Below are 13063 nucleotides of genomic sequence, written 5' to 3'. Positions count from 1 at the left end.
GAAAAACTCCCAGGGCTGGTGCAAGGAAGCAACAGATGCAGAAGCAAGTGGGCATCAGTAAAACATAAAAATTTTCAGAAGAAAACAGAAAGATGTTCAGAAGGGGACACAGCAGATGTGATTTTGCAACTATTTTGTTTAATTTAATATATGTGTATATATACATATATGTATATATGTATATATGTGTATATGTGTATGTATACATGCATGCACGTATATATGTATATATATATGTATGTGTGTGTGTATATATATATATATATATATATATATATACTTTAAAAGTATACACAAAAGAAGTCCACCATTGGCTATCTAATTTTATTTTTGTGTTTTGGAATTCTTGTGTTCAGTGATGATTATAAAACTCATAATTAAAATGGCAACTTTAATAACTAAAAAACTAACACCTCTGCCCCAGACACCTTAGTCCAAGAGCCATTTGAGTCAAAAATAGGTTCTCCTTTCCACTTACCCTTTTCAACTATCCTTCCTCCTTGCAGTGTCTCATTTCTCCATTTTCTTCCCACTTGTAATTTGAGTCAAAGAACTGAATGTAAAATGATACAGATTTCTGTAGAGCTCTAGGTTTAAAGGGTCTTGGGCTTGAAATCAGGAAGACCTGGATTCAAATCCTGTCTCAGAAAGTTGCTAGCTGAACTGATGCTAACTAGATCTGTGTTCCTCTGGTTTTTCCTGACTCTAACAAAAAAGAGTCACTGAGGACTGCAGAGGACTCATGATCCACAAACACATCAGCATAACCACAAGATCTGTGCATTTTTCAAATTGCTCTGAGCTACAAAGATTTCCAGGGATAGGATCCAAATTCAGCAAAATTTCCGGTGGCAAAGAATGGTTGCTGCTCATTCTCTGGAAAACTAAGCCAAACCCAGAGATGCAAGCACAGCTGCCTCCAGCCTCCCTACCCCACCACTTACATGGCAGGCTATCCCCAAGCTGAATATTGATCCCCACTCTCTCTCAGATCCCTTCATACATGAACCTGGGGTGCTTTTCTACAACTTGGGCCCTCTGTGCTGGGCTATTGTTTTAGTCCCAGAATGAAAGCTTCACTTTCCTGACTCTTATCACCTCTGTCCCTGGTACATACCAGGTGTCCATATTTTAGGGGAGGTCAGGAGGAGATGTGTTGGATGCTGATTCCTTAGTGATTCAGGCAGCAGTGAGGGAGGCTGGGGTGGAAGCTCTGACGACAGCATCATCTCCCACAGTGCCAAGTAATGGGAGCCCATGGGCACATGGGAAAAGTTCAGGTTCCCTGTGCTCAGATGGCAGAAGTGGATCAATCTTGGGATGTTTTCATTGTTGTTTAACTCTCAAACCACATGGGAAATAGGAGCTCTAGGGAGGCAGGCTGAGGGTGGGAGGGTGGGAGGCTTCCTCAGTCTCCCTCTGGAGCTCAAAAAATGACCTTGAGATTCTTTGCTTTTATTTTTAAATTTATTTATTTATTTTCATCCATACGAATATGTATATTTTTAAGATACAAAATGTCCTTCTACTATCCCCTTCCCACTACCCTCCCCTCAATGGCCAACAGTCAGGTTAGCATTGTATGTACATATTTTGATAAGCATATTTATGAATTAGTAATTTTTCTCATGAGGAATTAGGATTAAGGGAAAGAGATATCTATATAAGAGATAATTTTTATAAAGTCTTCATCAGATTCAGAAGGGTTGTTTATTTGTGTGTGTGTGTGTGTGTGTGTGTGTGTGTTTTGTTTTGTTTCATTTTTCTTCCTCTGGATGAGGATAATATAGTCCATGGCCAGTTGAGTATAGTTGTCTAAATTCCCTGGACTGCTGAGAGGAGTTACTTCCATCAAGGTTGTTCATCTCACAATGTTCTTGATGTGTACAATGTTCTCTTGGTTCTACTCCCTTTGCTCAGCATCAGATCCCATAACTCATTCCATGATTCCCTTGAGTTCGACCATTTATGGTTTCTTATAGAACAATAATATTCCATAGTATTCATGTACCACAGCTTGTTTTTTTATTCTTTTTTATTGTTTTTTGAATTTTATAATTATTCCCCCAATTTCACTTCTGTCCCCCCATCCCTCACAGAAGACAGTATGATAGTCTTTACTTTGTTTCCATGCTATACATTGATTAAAATTCAATGTGATGAGATAGAAATCATGTGTTGAACAGAGAAATTTTCCTCAAGGAAAAATAAAATATAAGAGATTATAATAATAATATAATATATATAAGATAATTTTTTAAAATTAAAGGTAATAGTCTTTGGTCTTTGTTTAAACTCCACAATTCTTTCTTTGGATACAGATGGTATTCTCCATCACAGATACCTTAAAATTGTCCCTGATTATTGCACTGATAAAATGAGCAACTCCATTGAGACAGATCATCAACCACATGTTGCTGTAAGGGTACCACAACTTGTTTAGTTATTCCCCAATTGATAAGCAACCCCTGAATTTCCACTTCTTTGCTGCTATAAGAAAGAGCTGCTATGAATATTTTGGAACATGTAGAATTTTTCCCCTTTTTTATTATTTCTTCTGGATATAGACCTAGAATTGGAATTGCTGGGTCAAAGGGTATGAATAGTTTTATTGCTCTTTGGGCATAGTTAACATATTGCTCTAAAGAAAGGTTAGATTCATTCACAACTCCATCAGCAATGCATCAATGTCCCAATCTTCCCACAATCTCTCCAACATTGATCATTTTCCCTTTTTCTCATCTTGGCCAATCTGATGGGTGTGAAATGATACCTCATTGTTGCTTTAATTTGTATTTCTCTAATCAATAATGATTTGGAGCTTTTTTCATATGATTATATATAGCTTTAATTTCTTCATTTGAAAACTGTCTGTTCTTATCCTTTGACCATTTATCAGTTGGGGAGGCCTTGATATTCTCCATTATTCTGGGTGAATAGTTTACCTTCCTTGGCCCAGGGCTCTCTGTCTCTGGGAATGGGGGAAGACCAGTCCATGGTTTCTTGATTATCTTATAGGATTAAAATCTGAACTGCAACTGCTGATCATTGTTCTCCCTGTTCATGTGAATTAGTCAATACATATTTATCAGGCATCCACTCTGAACCAATTACTGTGCTAAGAGTTAGAAACAGAAACAAGGGTAAAAACAATCTATACTAACAAGGAACTGACATTCTATTGGGGGAGATGCCATTCAAACCATTTTGTTTATGCAAGAGTCATCCAAAGTAAATAGAAGGAATCTCAGAAAGAAGCTGCTAGCAAAAAGAAGAGGGGAATAAGGGAGAGGGACAAGGTCATTAGAATGTAAAGTCCTTGAAAGGTGTTTCATTCTTTGTCTTTGTATTTCCAGTGTCTGGCATATAGCAAGTGGCTCAATAGATAGAACCCTGCAGTCAGGAAGACCTGAAATCTAATCTGACCTTAGACCTTTACTAGCTATATGACCCTGGTCAAGTCACTTAGCTCTTTCTGCCTCAGTTTCCCCAGTTACAAAATGAGCTGGTGAAGGAAATAACAAACCAATCCAGAAAACACCAAATGGGGTCACAAAGAGTCAAATGAAACCAAATGTTGATTAATTGATATCAGTCCTATTCCTATACCTGCTCTTCCCAGGTTCCTTTCTTTTTCTCCTCTTTTCCTTTTTTATTAATCTATTTAATCTTCAAATTCACTAAATTGAAAAGGAAATCACCAATAGTTCTAAATTCTATTTTTTCCCCTTCCTTCCTTTCCTTTTCCCATCCCCAAGACAGCAAGTAACCTGATATAGGTTATATATGTACAATCATATAAAACATTTCCATATTAGTCATGCTGTGAAAGGAGACTCAGAAGAAAAGGAAAAAAAAACTATGAGAAAGAAAAAAAGCAAATTTTGAAAAGTGAAAATACTATGGTTTGATCTGCATTCAGACTCCCTAGTTCTTTCTCTGGTTGTGGATGTCATTTTCTCTTTTAACTGATAGTTCTGGAATGCAGCCACAATATTCTTTGGTGTTTGCATTTTGAGACCCCTTTCTGGAAGGGATTGGTGTATTCTTTCAATAACTATTTTGCCTTCTGATTCCATGATATCAGGTCAATTTTCCATCACTAAATCCTTAATTATTGAGTCCAGGCTTTTTTTCTCTTCAATATTTTCAGGGAGCCCAATGATTCTTAAATTGTCTCTTTTGGATCTATTCTCAAGGTCAATGGTTTTGGGGATGTGATATTTTACATTTTCTTCTATTTTTTTTTTATTTTTTAGTTTTGTTTAACAAATTCTTGTTGTCTCTTGAAGTCATTACTTTCCACAGACTCTATTCTTCTTTTTTTAGAGAAGAATTTTCTTCATTTACTTTTTGCAACTCCTTTTCCAATTGGTCAATTCTATTTTTGAAGGAGAATTCCATTTGTCCAATTGAGGTTTTGAGAGAATTATTTTCTTTTTGCATTTGTCCAATTGTGTTTTCCAAGGATTAATTTTCTTGGTGCAAGGTGTTAATTTTCTCTTGGGTTTCTTTTCCCAAATTTTCCAATTGATTTTTAAACTCCTTCCTGATTTCTTCAAGGAAGTCTTTCTGGACTGGAGACCAAATCATATTCTCCTCAGAAGTTCTTGATCTCTCTGAGTTAGGGTCTTTGCCTCTCAGGTAATTTTCTCTGGACGCCCTCCCCCTCTTCCTAGCTTTTCTTCATTTTCCTAAGATCTCGATTTGAGTAGGGGCTTGTTCACAGACTTTTGCCTCCCTAGAGGCTTTGCTCACTGGGTTTAGTAACTCCAAATGGGCCAGCCAATAGGGAGTGCTGTTTGCTTTCTCTGTGGAGTATCTGTGACCTTGATTTGAGATCCTCTCCTTAGCCCTGGAGGGAGTGGGTGTCACTGCTGGATACTGTTATCCTTGAACAATGTGGGCTGTGCCCTGGGGTGCAAATGTTAATCTCCCTGTTCTGCTGAGGGAGCTCTGCTGCCCGCACCTGAGTCTGGGGAGCTGGGCTTGGGGGGGGGGGGTGTTCCTGTGTTTGTTCTGGGAAGAGGACTCTGCTGAAATGAAAGAATAGAGCCTGCAATCCTCCAGACCAGCCGATTCCAGTGGATCAATGTCCAGCCATACTCTGTACTGGAATTTGCCCTCCAGTCCCACTGGAGCTCCCCAAACTGTTGCTCCCATAGCCAAAGCCTCTGCAGCTCCCACAGTCAATGCCTCCATGACTGATCCTAAGTTAGTCGGGTCTCACTCTACCCCTACTGGTTCTCTGCTCTCTGTCCCTGGCTCATCTACAATTCCTTGAAACAGACCTGGTTGGTAGAAGTTCTTCTCCTAGCTTCTTTTTTTGGGTTTTGTCGATGGAATTTCTGTTAAGAGGTTTGTTTCATATTATTTGTGAGGGAAAACCAGGCAGCCTTAGTATAATGCCTGTCTTCTCTCTGCCATCTTGCATCATGAATTCTTAAAGAACATTCATATTCCATCACATTCATATACCATAACTTGTCCAGCCATTTCCCAAACATTTTTGTACATATGTACACATGGTCTCTTTGGGATATAGCCCAGGTCCCTATCTTAAGTTTACTTTCTCCTTCCAGTGTGATGTATGGATACCTGTTCTAATTTTCTGATTTTTCATAGCTTCTATAGCTTTTGGCAAATAACTAAACATTCCTCAGACTCAGTTTCCTTATCTGAAAATGAGGGAGTTGTACTAGATGACCTCTGGGGTCTCTTCCAGTTCTCATCAATGCCATAAGATCTTCTGCCTGGAATGTTCTCCTATCACACCTCTTGGCACCCCTTCAGAGCTGGCTTCCTCCTGGAAAACTTTGTTGATTCCCCTTCTTTTGGTCTTCCCCAGTACTATGAGGGAAACTTCTTTCTTCCCTTTTAGAATCATGAAATCATATATTTAAAGTTGGAAGGAACCTCAGAGACATTTTAATATATTCTACAGATGAAGAAACTGAGACTTAAAAAGACTGGTTACTAGTTTAGTGTTTAAGACAAAATTTGAATCCAACTCTTTTAGAGTCAAAATTCAGCTCTCTATTTTCCTGTATTGTGCTGTGTTTCTTGCATATTTGTTCCTGTAATAGATGGGTTCTTAACTTGCATTTTGTGAACTTAAAAAAATCATTATAGCATATATTGCATATACAATATTATATAATATTATGTCTAATTATAAATCATAATCATTATAATATAAATTATAATTTATATTTCTATTTATTTGTAATTATAACTATTTGAATTTTTTTATTTATTTAAAATACATTTTCTGGGAATAGGTCCATGGACTTCACCATATAGTTGATCCAAGGGGTCCAGGGCACACTGAAAAGGTAAAAGATTCCTGATAGAATGTAAGCTCCTTGAGGGTAGGGTATGACTCCCTTTTTTCTTTGATATCTGTGAACTTCTCTCCCTGAGGAAAATGCCAACTCTTCAAGGCAAAACCCTATGTAATTTTCATCTCTGTATCTTTAGAGTTCAGCACATTGTAGGTGCTTTATAAATTATTGTTGACTAAAAGCTATCTATCCCATCCCACATCAAAAATAATTTGTTGTTCCATACCTGCCCATCATCTGTTCCAAATCTAAACTTTCAGAGAATGTTTTAGGCTGAAGTGACATATATTTGACTCAACTATAACAAAGAAAAAAAACCTTACCTCCTGATCTAAATATCTTTTTAAGTTCTAAAATCTATGATTCAATATTAGTAATGTCTCATTATGAGAGATCCAGTCACAGAAGTTAGAGGCATTTTTCCTTGGTTTACCTGTCTTTCATTCTCTCAAAGTTAACACATTATCTTTAGTGAGTTGCCCCTTTCCCTTAGGGGTCTGTAGGCATCCCTAGTCAATGACTCTGGTGGGCATGGTCTACTCACAGTACATCTGGTCTTCCCCTCTCTCTCCTGGGCTCTCATCATGCTCTAGCTTCCTTTGCCCTGACTGAGGAGTCAATTAGCTATTCCTTCCCTGGAGAATCAGCTTCTATTACATTCCAAATAGATTGTGAGTTTTCTTATACATCTAATGAATTTTAGAGCTGGAAATGACCTCAGAGATTTATTTTCTTATGAGAGGATTCTAGAATCTAAGAGAAGGGACATCAGAGGTCAGACCAGAATTTTCCACAAGTGCTCATCCAGCCTCCACACTAGGACTCCATCGAGAGCTATTTTCGGATTTCATTTTACAGAAGATACAATTGGAACTTAGGGAGAATGACTTAGAGGATGAAGAACAAATAGTAAGGTCATGATTCAAACCAAGGCTTGCCTCTCCATCCAGGGCAAAGAGGCTGTGCTTGTTTGAATAACAGAGAGACCAATATAATCTGGAATATCCAGTCAAAGTCTGGATCAGGCCAAGGTAAAACTGTGGACCTGAAGACTAGGGTTATCTTAATGAGACCTGGACTTGATCAAAACTGAAAAGAGATGTAGAAACAATCTGATCTCACCGTCTAATTTTATAGAGAAAGAAGTTGAGACTCAGAGAGGTAGGGGTAAAGGGGAGAGAGTATGGTGTGAGTTACTTAAACTCTATGGTCCTCAGTTTCTCCATATATAAAGTGAGGCATCATACCTTATGGGCTCTAAGAGACCTCTCATCTCTAAGTTCATGATCTGTGCCATGGATAACCTTCCATTTTGGGAATATGCTTCATAGATTACTGAAAACAAACTCACTGTCTCTTGTCTTCTCTCTCACAGGACTCCAGCAATGATTGGGTGCTCGTTTGTGGTCAACAGGAAGTTCTTTGGGGAAATAGGCCTCCTGGACCCAGGGATGGATGTGTATGGAGGAGAGAATATAGAACTTGGTATTAAGGTCTGTTATGTGGTTTCTTTTCCTGTTTTAATTTTAATTTCAATTTCAATTTCCTTTCACCCAATTTAATCCCAGAACTGTCACTGCTTTGATAAACTGGGACATTCATCCAATGCTTGTACTCCAAATGTACTTATTTATCTTTGTGCTGTCTTCCTAATGTAGTTGTTTTATGGGTGGAGAAGAGGAGAGGAGAGGAGAAGGGAAGAGAGGAAAAATTATACTAAATATCACCTTGGATAACCTATGTTTTCATAATTTAGGGGATTACTGAATATGAAAGTGATCACACATGTAGTTCTCACTATGACCCTTGATGTGATCTCCAGTTAAATAGAAAAATCAAAGGATAGATGACTGAACTGAGTCAGAAAGGTATCCATTCATGTCCCTAGCTGTATGACCTTGGCACAATTATAAAGTAAGTCATTGGCTCTCCAAGACATAACATAAATCTAGAATCAAAAGAGACTTTAGTCACATCCCGAGTAGGATTGTTAGCTGTGTATAAGTCATGAACTCTTTGTGCAGGTTGGTTAAGTCTATGAACTCTTTTTTTTAAGAGTAATGATTTAAATGCACAAAATAAAATACAATAGGAAATCAATTATAGTGATATAAAGGTGTATTTTTTCCATTCATGTTCATGCTCTCCTTGAAATCTATCCACAGAAGCTTTAGGGATCCCCAAATCTAAAGGTAAGACCTCCTGGTCTAACCTAACCTCCTCATTTTACAGATGAAAACACTGAGGCCAAAAGATGAGAAGTGACTTAGCTTATAGGTTAGAGATGATGTTTGAAATTTTGAAATTAAGTTCATTGCTCTTTCGTGGGTCTCTGTTCATAGACAAATTTTGATTGTTTTGATCAAAGATGGTTCCGTGCCAAGACATCTTTGCAATGTTAAAATCACAAATGTTTCATGTATAGAAGCTTTAGAATCATAAAATATTGGAGCTGGAAGGAATTTTACAGATGATCTAGTTCAGGGATTCTTAAACTAGGCTTGGTTAATTAAAAAAATATTTGGATAATTATTTCAATGTCATTGGATTTTCTGAAGTGTGTAATCTTCCATATTTTATTTTTCCATGCTTAAAATCATTCTAAGGAGGGGTATGTAGGTTTCACCCAGAATGCCAGAGGAATTGATGACTCCAAAAGGTTAAGAATCCTGAGAGTAGACCTACCCCCTCTGATTATAGATGAGACACTGAAATGTCAATGTTGGTTGGAGAGGAAGGAAGTCTACCGATATACCCAAGCCTATGTTCTTCTCACCCCGATAGGATCAATGGAGTTGGTTGGGATAGGAGACTCAGTTCAGGATTTTGTTTCAGGCTATACCATTGAATCCTGTTTAATCACGGATAAGATGACCTCATCAGAGTCACACCCACACCCACACATACCCTGCCATAAAATATCTACAGTTGAGGCTAACCCTGAGTAAAACTGTGATGTAAGTAAAATCATTTCTCTAGTGATTTCTTTTACATCTCTTTTCCTGTGAAATTCTTCATCAGTAACATGATGCAGCTCACTCCCACCCACCAGAAGTGTTCTTTAAAAGCCAGAGACAGGATGTGCTGCCAGGTCTCTGAACCAAACTCTCTCTGCTCCCTAGCTGCTGAGGCACTTGTGTACTGGGTGGTATCTTAATTATTCTTTCTAGCTTTGAGAATCCCTAAGGACCTCTGTTTGATTAAAGCTCCCCTCACTTGTTAGCAAAGATACCAGGTCCAAACCTTGTGCCTGACCCTTCTTACTTTTGGCTGGAGAAGCAACATCTATAGACTGAATAACTGGAAACTTGGCCTGGGGGCTTCAAAATTCCAAGGAGAGTAATTTGATATTGACCTCTCCCTTTCCCTCCCCATATAGTCCCTCTCCTCCAACTTGATTTCATTTTTTTATTCTTTCTTTATAGTCTTTTCCTAAATAGATTAAACAAATGAATGAACATAAGCAGGGAATGAATGGATGAATTCCCTAAATCTTAAGAATACAAAATAGTTCTTAATCCCAACAGGCTACATTTTGTTTGTCCAGTTGTTGTTTTGAAGGGGGAAATTTTAGTTATCATGCTAAAGGAAACAACTGATAATTCTTTTCCTCGATTGAATCTCGCTGGCATCCCTCCAAAGATGCTCAGGACCTGTTTGGGGCACTTCTTACTTTGGGATGTGTGGGAAGTGATGGAGCTGTGAGAATGAGTTTTCATGGATCTCAACAGTTTCTATTTGTGCCTGCTTGGCCATGCATTATTCATCATTCCAGGACAAATCTCTGGCTGTTAAAAATATTTCATGCTCTGTAGAGCAATGAACAACTGGAGATTTGATCCATAAAAGAGTCATGGGGGGGGGAGGTTCTAATGGATGGATCACTTGTTGAATTGTTTGCAAATTAAACCCCAGGAGACTTGAGGAAGAACAAACCTGCTCAAATCTGCTCAAACACCATCATCAAGGGTGATAGTGAATTTGGCAAAAGTGGACTTTGGTATGGTCTAGTAACCCTTTTTTGGGTGCCTTTTATCTCTTTTATAACTTTGAACCTCACCCCCCCCCCCCAGATGTCTAGTGCCTTGAGACTGTCTTCTGCCTTCTTGAGAATCCTCACTAGGGCTTTCTTGACTCCCCCCTCGCTTCCAACTTGCTTGTATTCTCTACACCTGCCTCATATTATCACGTATATACTTGTTTGAATGTTATACTCTCTCCTCCTACAAAAGAATATAAGCTTCTTGAGAACCGGGACCATTTTGTGTTTTGTCTTTATGTCAACAATCCTAGACCATAAATATTTACCTGATTTCACAGACAGAGTATAACTTTAGACTTGGAATCACAAAGTCCCTAAATTCAAATCCTGCCTCTTACTAGTTTTTACTTGCTAGCTATACTAATGGTGGGGATGAAATCCTGCATGGAAAGTCTGAGAATGAATTCACAAGCCACCGAAGGGCAATCTCCTAGCCAAAGGAGGCTTTTTATCCATTGGTATAATACAGCATACCAGAGTGGGGGTCTCTAGCCCTGAGGCATCTGACATATCATCTTTAAATAGGGAAAGAGGTGGGATGGAAAGAGTAAATATGATTTCAGACAAATGTTTGTGAGTCTGGAGATTAGAAGTAGATGCCACAAGAAGGACAGAACTTCTATCTGAATTATAAAAGGTTTTTTTTATATATCAAAGAATACTCCAGATGCTAGAATAATTTAACAGATCTTTGTGTAAGGTTAAAAGTGATAATCCTATTTAATGCTTTTTTATAATAATGACACCGGAGATCAAAGGCCTTGGGCATGAGGCAGGAGGGGATGCAGAGCCAGTCATAGTCAGAAGTCCCGATTTCAGCACGGACCCAGAAAGAACACTCAGAGAAGATCTGAATTTTAGGGAGAGGGTTCATTAATTGGGACCCCTACTTACTAGGCCTATACTTACTATACAGTGATCCTGAGTAAGTCATTTAATTTCTCTCATCCTCAGTTCCCTTACCTTCAGAATGAGGTTATTCATAGCACCTACTTCCTAGTGTTGCTATAAGGATCAAATAAGAAGACATATGTAAATTAGTGCTTTGCAAATCTTAAAGCACTATATTATTATCATTATTATTTTCTATTATTTCCCCCCCCAAAAAAAAACCTCCAAGAGAATGTAAAATCTTTGAGGCCAAGGGCTTTTGTGTTTTAATCTTTTTTGTCTCCTGTCCTAAGTACCATGTCCTTGATAACTATGTCTATTTATGGGAAAGAGTGAAAAAGGTTCTTAGGAAAAAGTTTCATATTTACTGTCTTTATCATCTTTTCTGGGAGTTGTATCTGTTGCCCTCTGGAGACTCAAAAGTTGGAAAATACATATAAGTAGTAGATTTCTCTCTTCCTCTTCATGCTCCTACCCCCTCCTCCTTTTCCTCCTTCTCTCCCACCTCCTCCTCTTTTTGTTCTGTGCAGTTTTTATTTATAATTTCCTGAAATATGGCTCTGAAAAAAAAGATTTTAAAAAAAGACCATTGTCATTGAAACGTCAAATTATTCTGGCTTGCATTGAATGGCCAATAATAGGTCCTAGCCCAAGCCTCCATGGCTCATTCTTTAGGTATTGCTGACTCCACTTAGTATAAATAGCAATTGTTTTCTGTTCTGGCCCCAAATTCTGAGGGTCTCCCCTTCCAGACTTATATCTTTGGGATGGTGAATTGGGCCATCTTTTGTCTCAATTCATACCTAGCCCTTAGTCATTGAATGGACATGGCCTTGGTCAAACTGAGACCTGGGAAAGACCTTAACTTAAAAAAAAGTAAGGTCTCCCACTGTATCTTTGGCCATTGCTAGTCATGTTGATCTTTATCTTAACCCTGGACTCCAGTGATGTTGGAAGAGAGGGTGAGGCTGCGACTTTGTGCAGTTACACCACACTGACATCCAGTTCGCATGCAATTAAAGACATAATGCTTGTGATGTCATTGACCCTCTTTAAGAAGGAAGGATTAATGGTTCTCCTGGGGAAAAATATGTTTAAGTTAAATCTATATTACCAATATTTTCTCCATCATTTTCTCAAGTCCTGCCAAAATAAATTAAGTCCCAATTTGTAGCATTTGCCAATTTCTGGGATATAAATTTTCACACTGATAATTTAACAATCATATGGTTCAGGGTTGATTCCATTACATCCCTTATATTGTTCAGTTGTTTTTCACTTGTAGCTAACTCTTCATGACCTATTGGCAGTGTTCTTGGCAAAAAAAAAATACTGGAGTGGTTTGTTTCCAGATCATTTTATAGATCAGGAAACTGAGGCAGACAGGTTGAAGTGACTTGTTCAGGGTCATATAGTTAATAAGAGTCTGAAGAGACTGAATTTGAACTCAGGTCTTCCTGACTCCAGGCCTGGTGCTCTATCCACTACACCCATTAGTTGTTCCATGTTTGATACTCCGAATATCTTCCTCCTTTCTGCCTCCATTCAAACTTGTTTCTCTGATGTTTCCTCCCATAAGAGACGTGATAGGTAAATTTCTGAAATTTATTCTAAAAAAACTATTAATAATTTATAATTGCTTAAGTCCTATGGTAGAAAAAAACATTGAATTTTAAATCATAGTTAACTTTCTTTTCCTGTTTTCCTTTTTATATCTCACTTCCTTCTGCATAATGAGAGAGATGATTAGAGGATGTCTAAGGCCCCTTCTAGTTCTATAATCCTA

The 13063-nt window shown here is 38.0% G+C and overlaps 1 protein-coding gene across 1 annotated transcript in view; it reads left to right on the top strand.

Annotated features, from left to right (window-relative positions):
* GALNT17 (polypeptide N-acetylgalactosaminyltransferase 17) overlaps window positions 1-13063 on the top strand; it is a 449443-nt gene that overhangs the window by 326383 nt on the left and 109997 nt on the right. Inside the window, exon 6 of the mRNA XM_074189333.1 lies at window positions 7720-7837. Within this exon, the coding sequence (XP_074045434.1) occupies window positions 7720-7837 (118 nt within the window). The remainder of the gene's footprint in view (window positions 1-7719; window positions 7838-13063) is intronic.

The sequence above is a fragment of the Macrotis lagotis genome, chromosome 5 (assembly GCF_037893015.1).
Source record: "Macrotis lagotis isolate mMagLag1 chromosome 5, bilby.v1.9.chrom.fasta, whole genome shotgun sequence".
Classification (NCBI taxonomy): Eukaryota; Metazoa; Chordata; class Mammalia; order Peramelemorphia; family Peramelidae; genus Macrotis; species Macrotis lagotis.
This window is presented reverse-complemented; position numbering and strand designations above follow the sequence as displayed.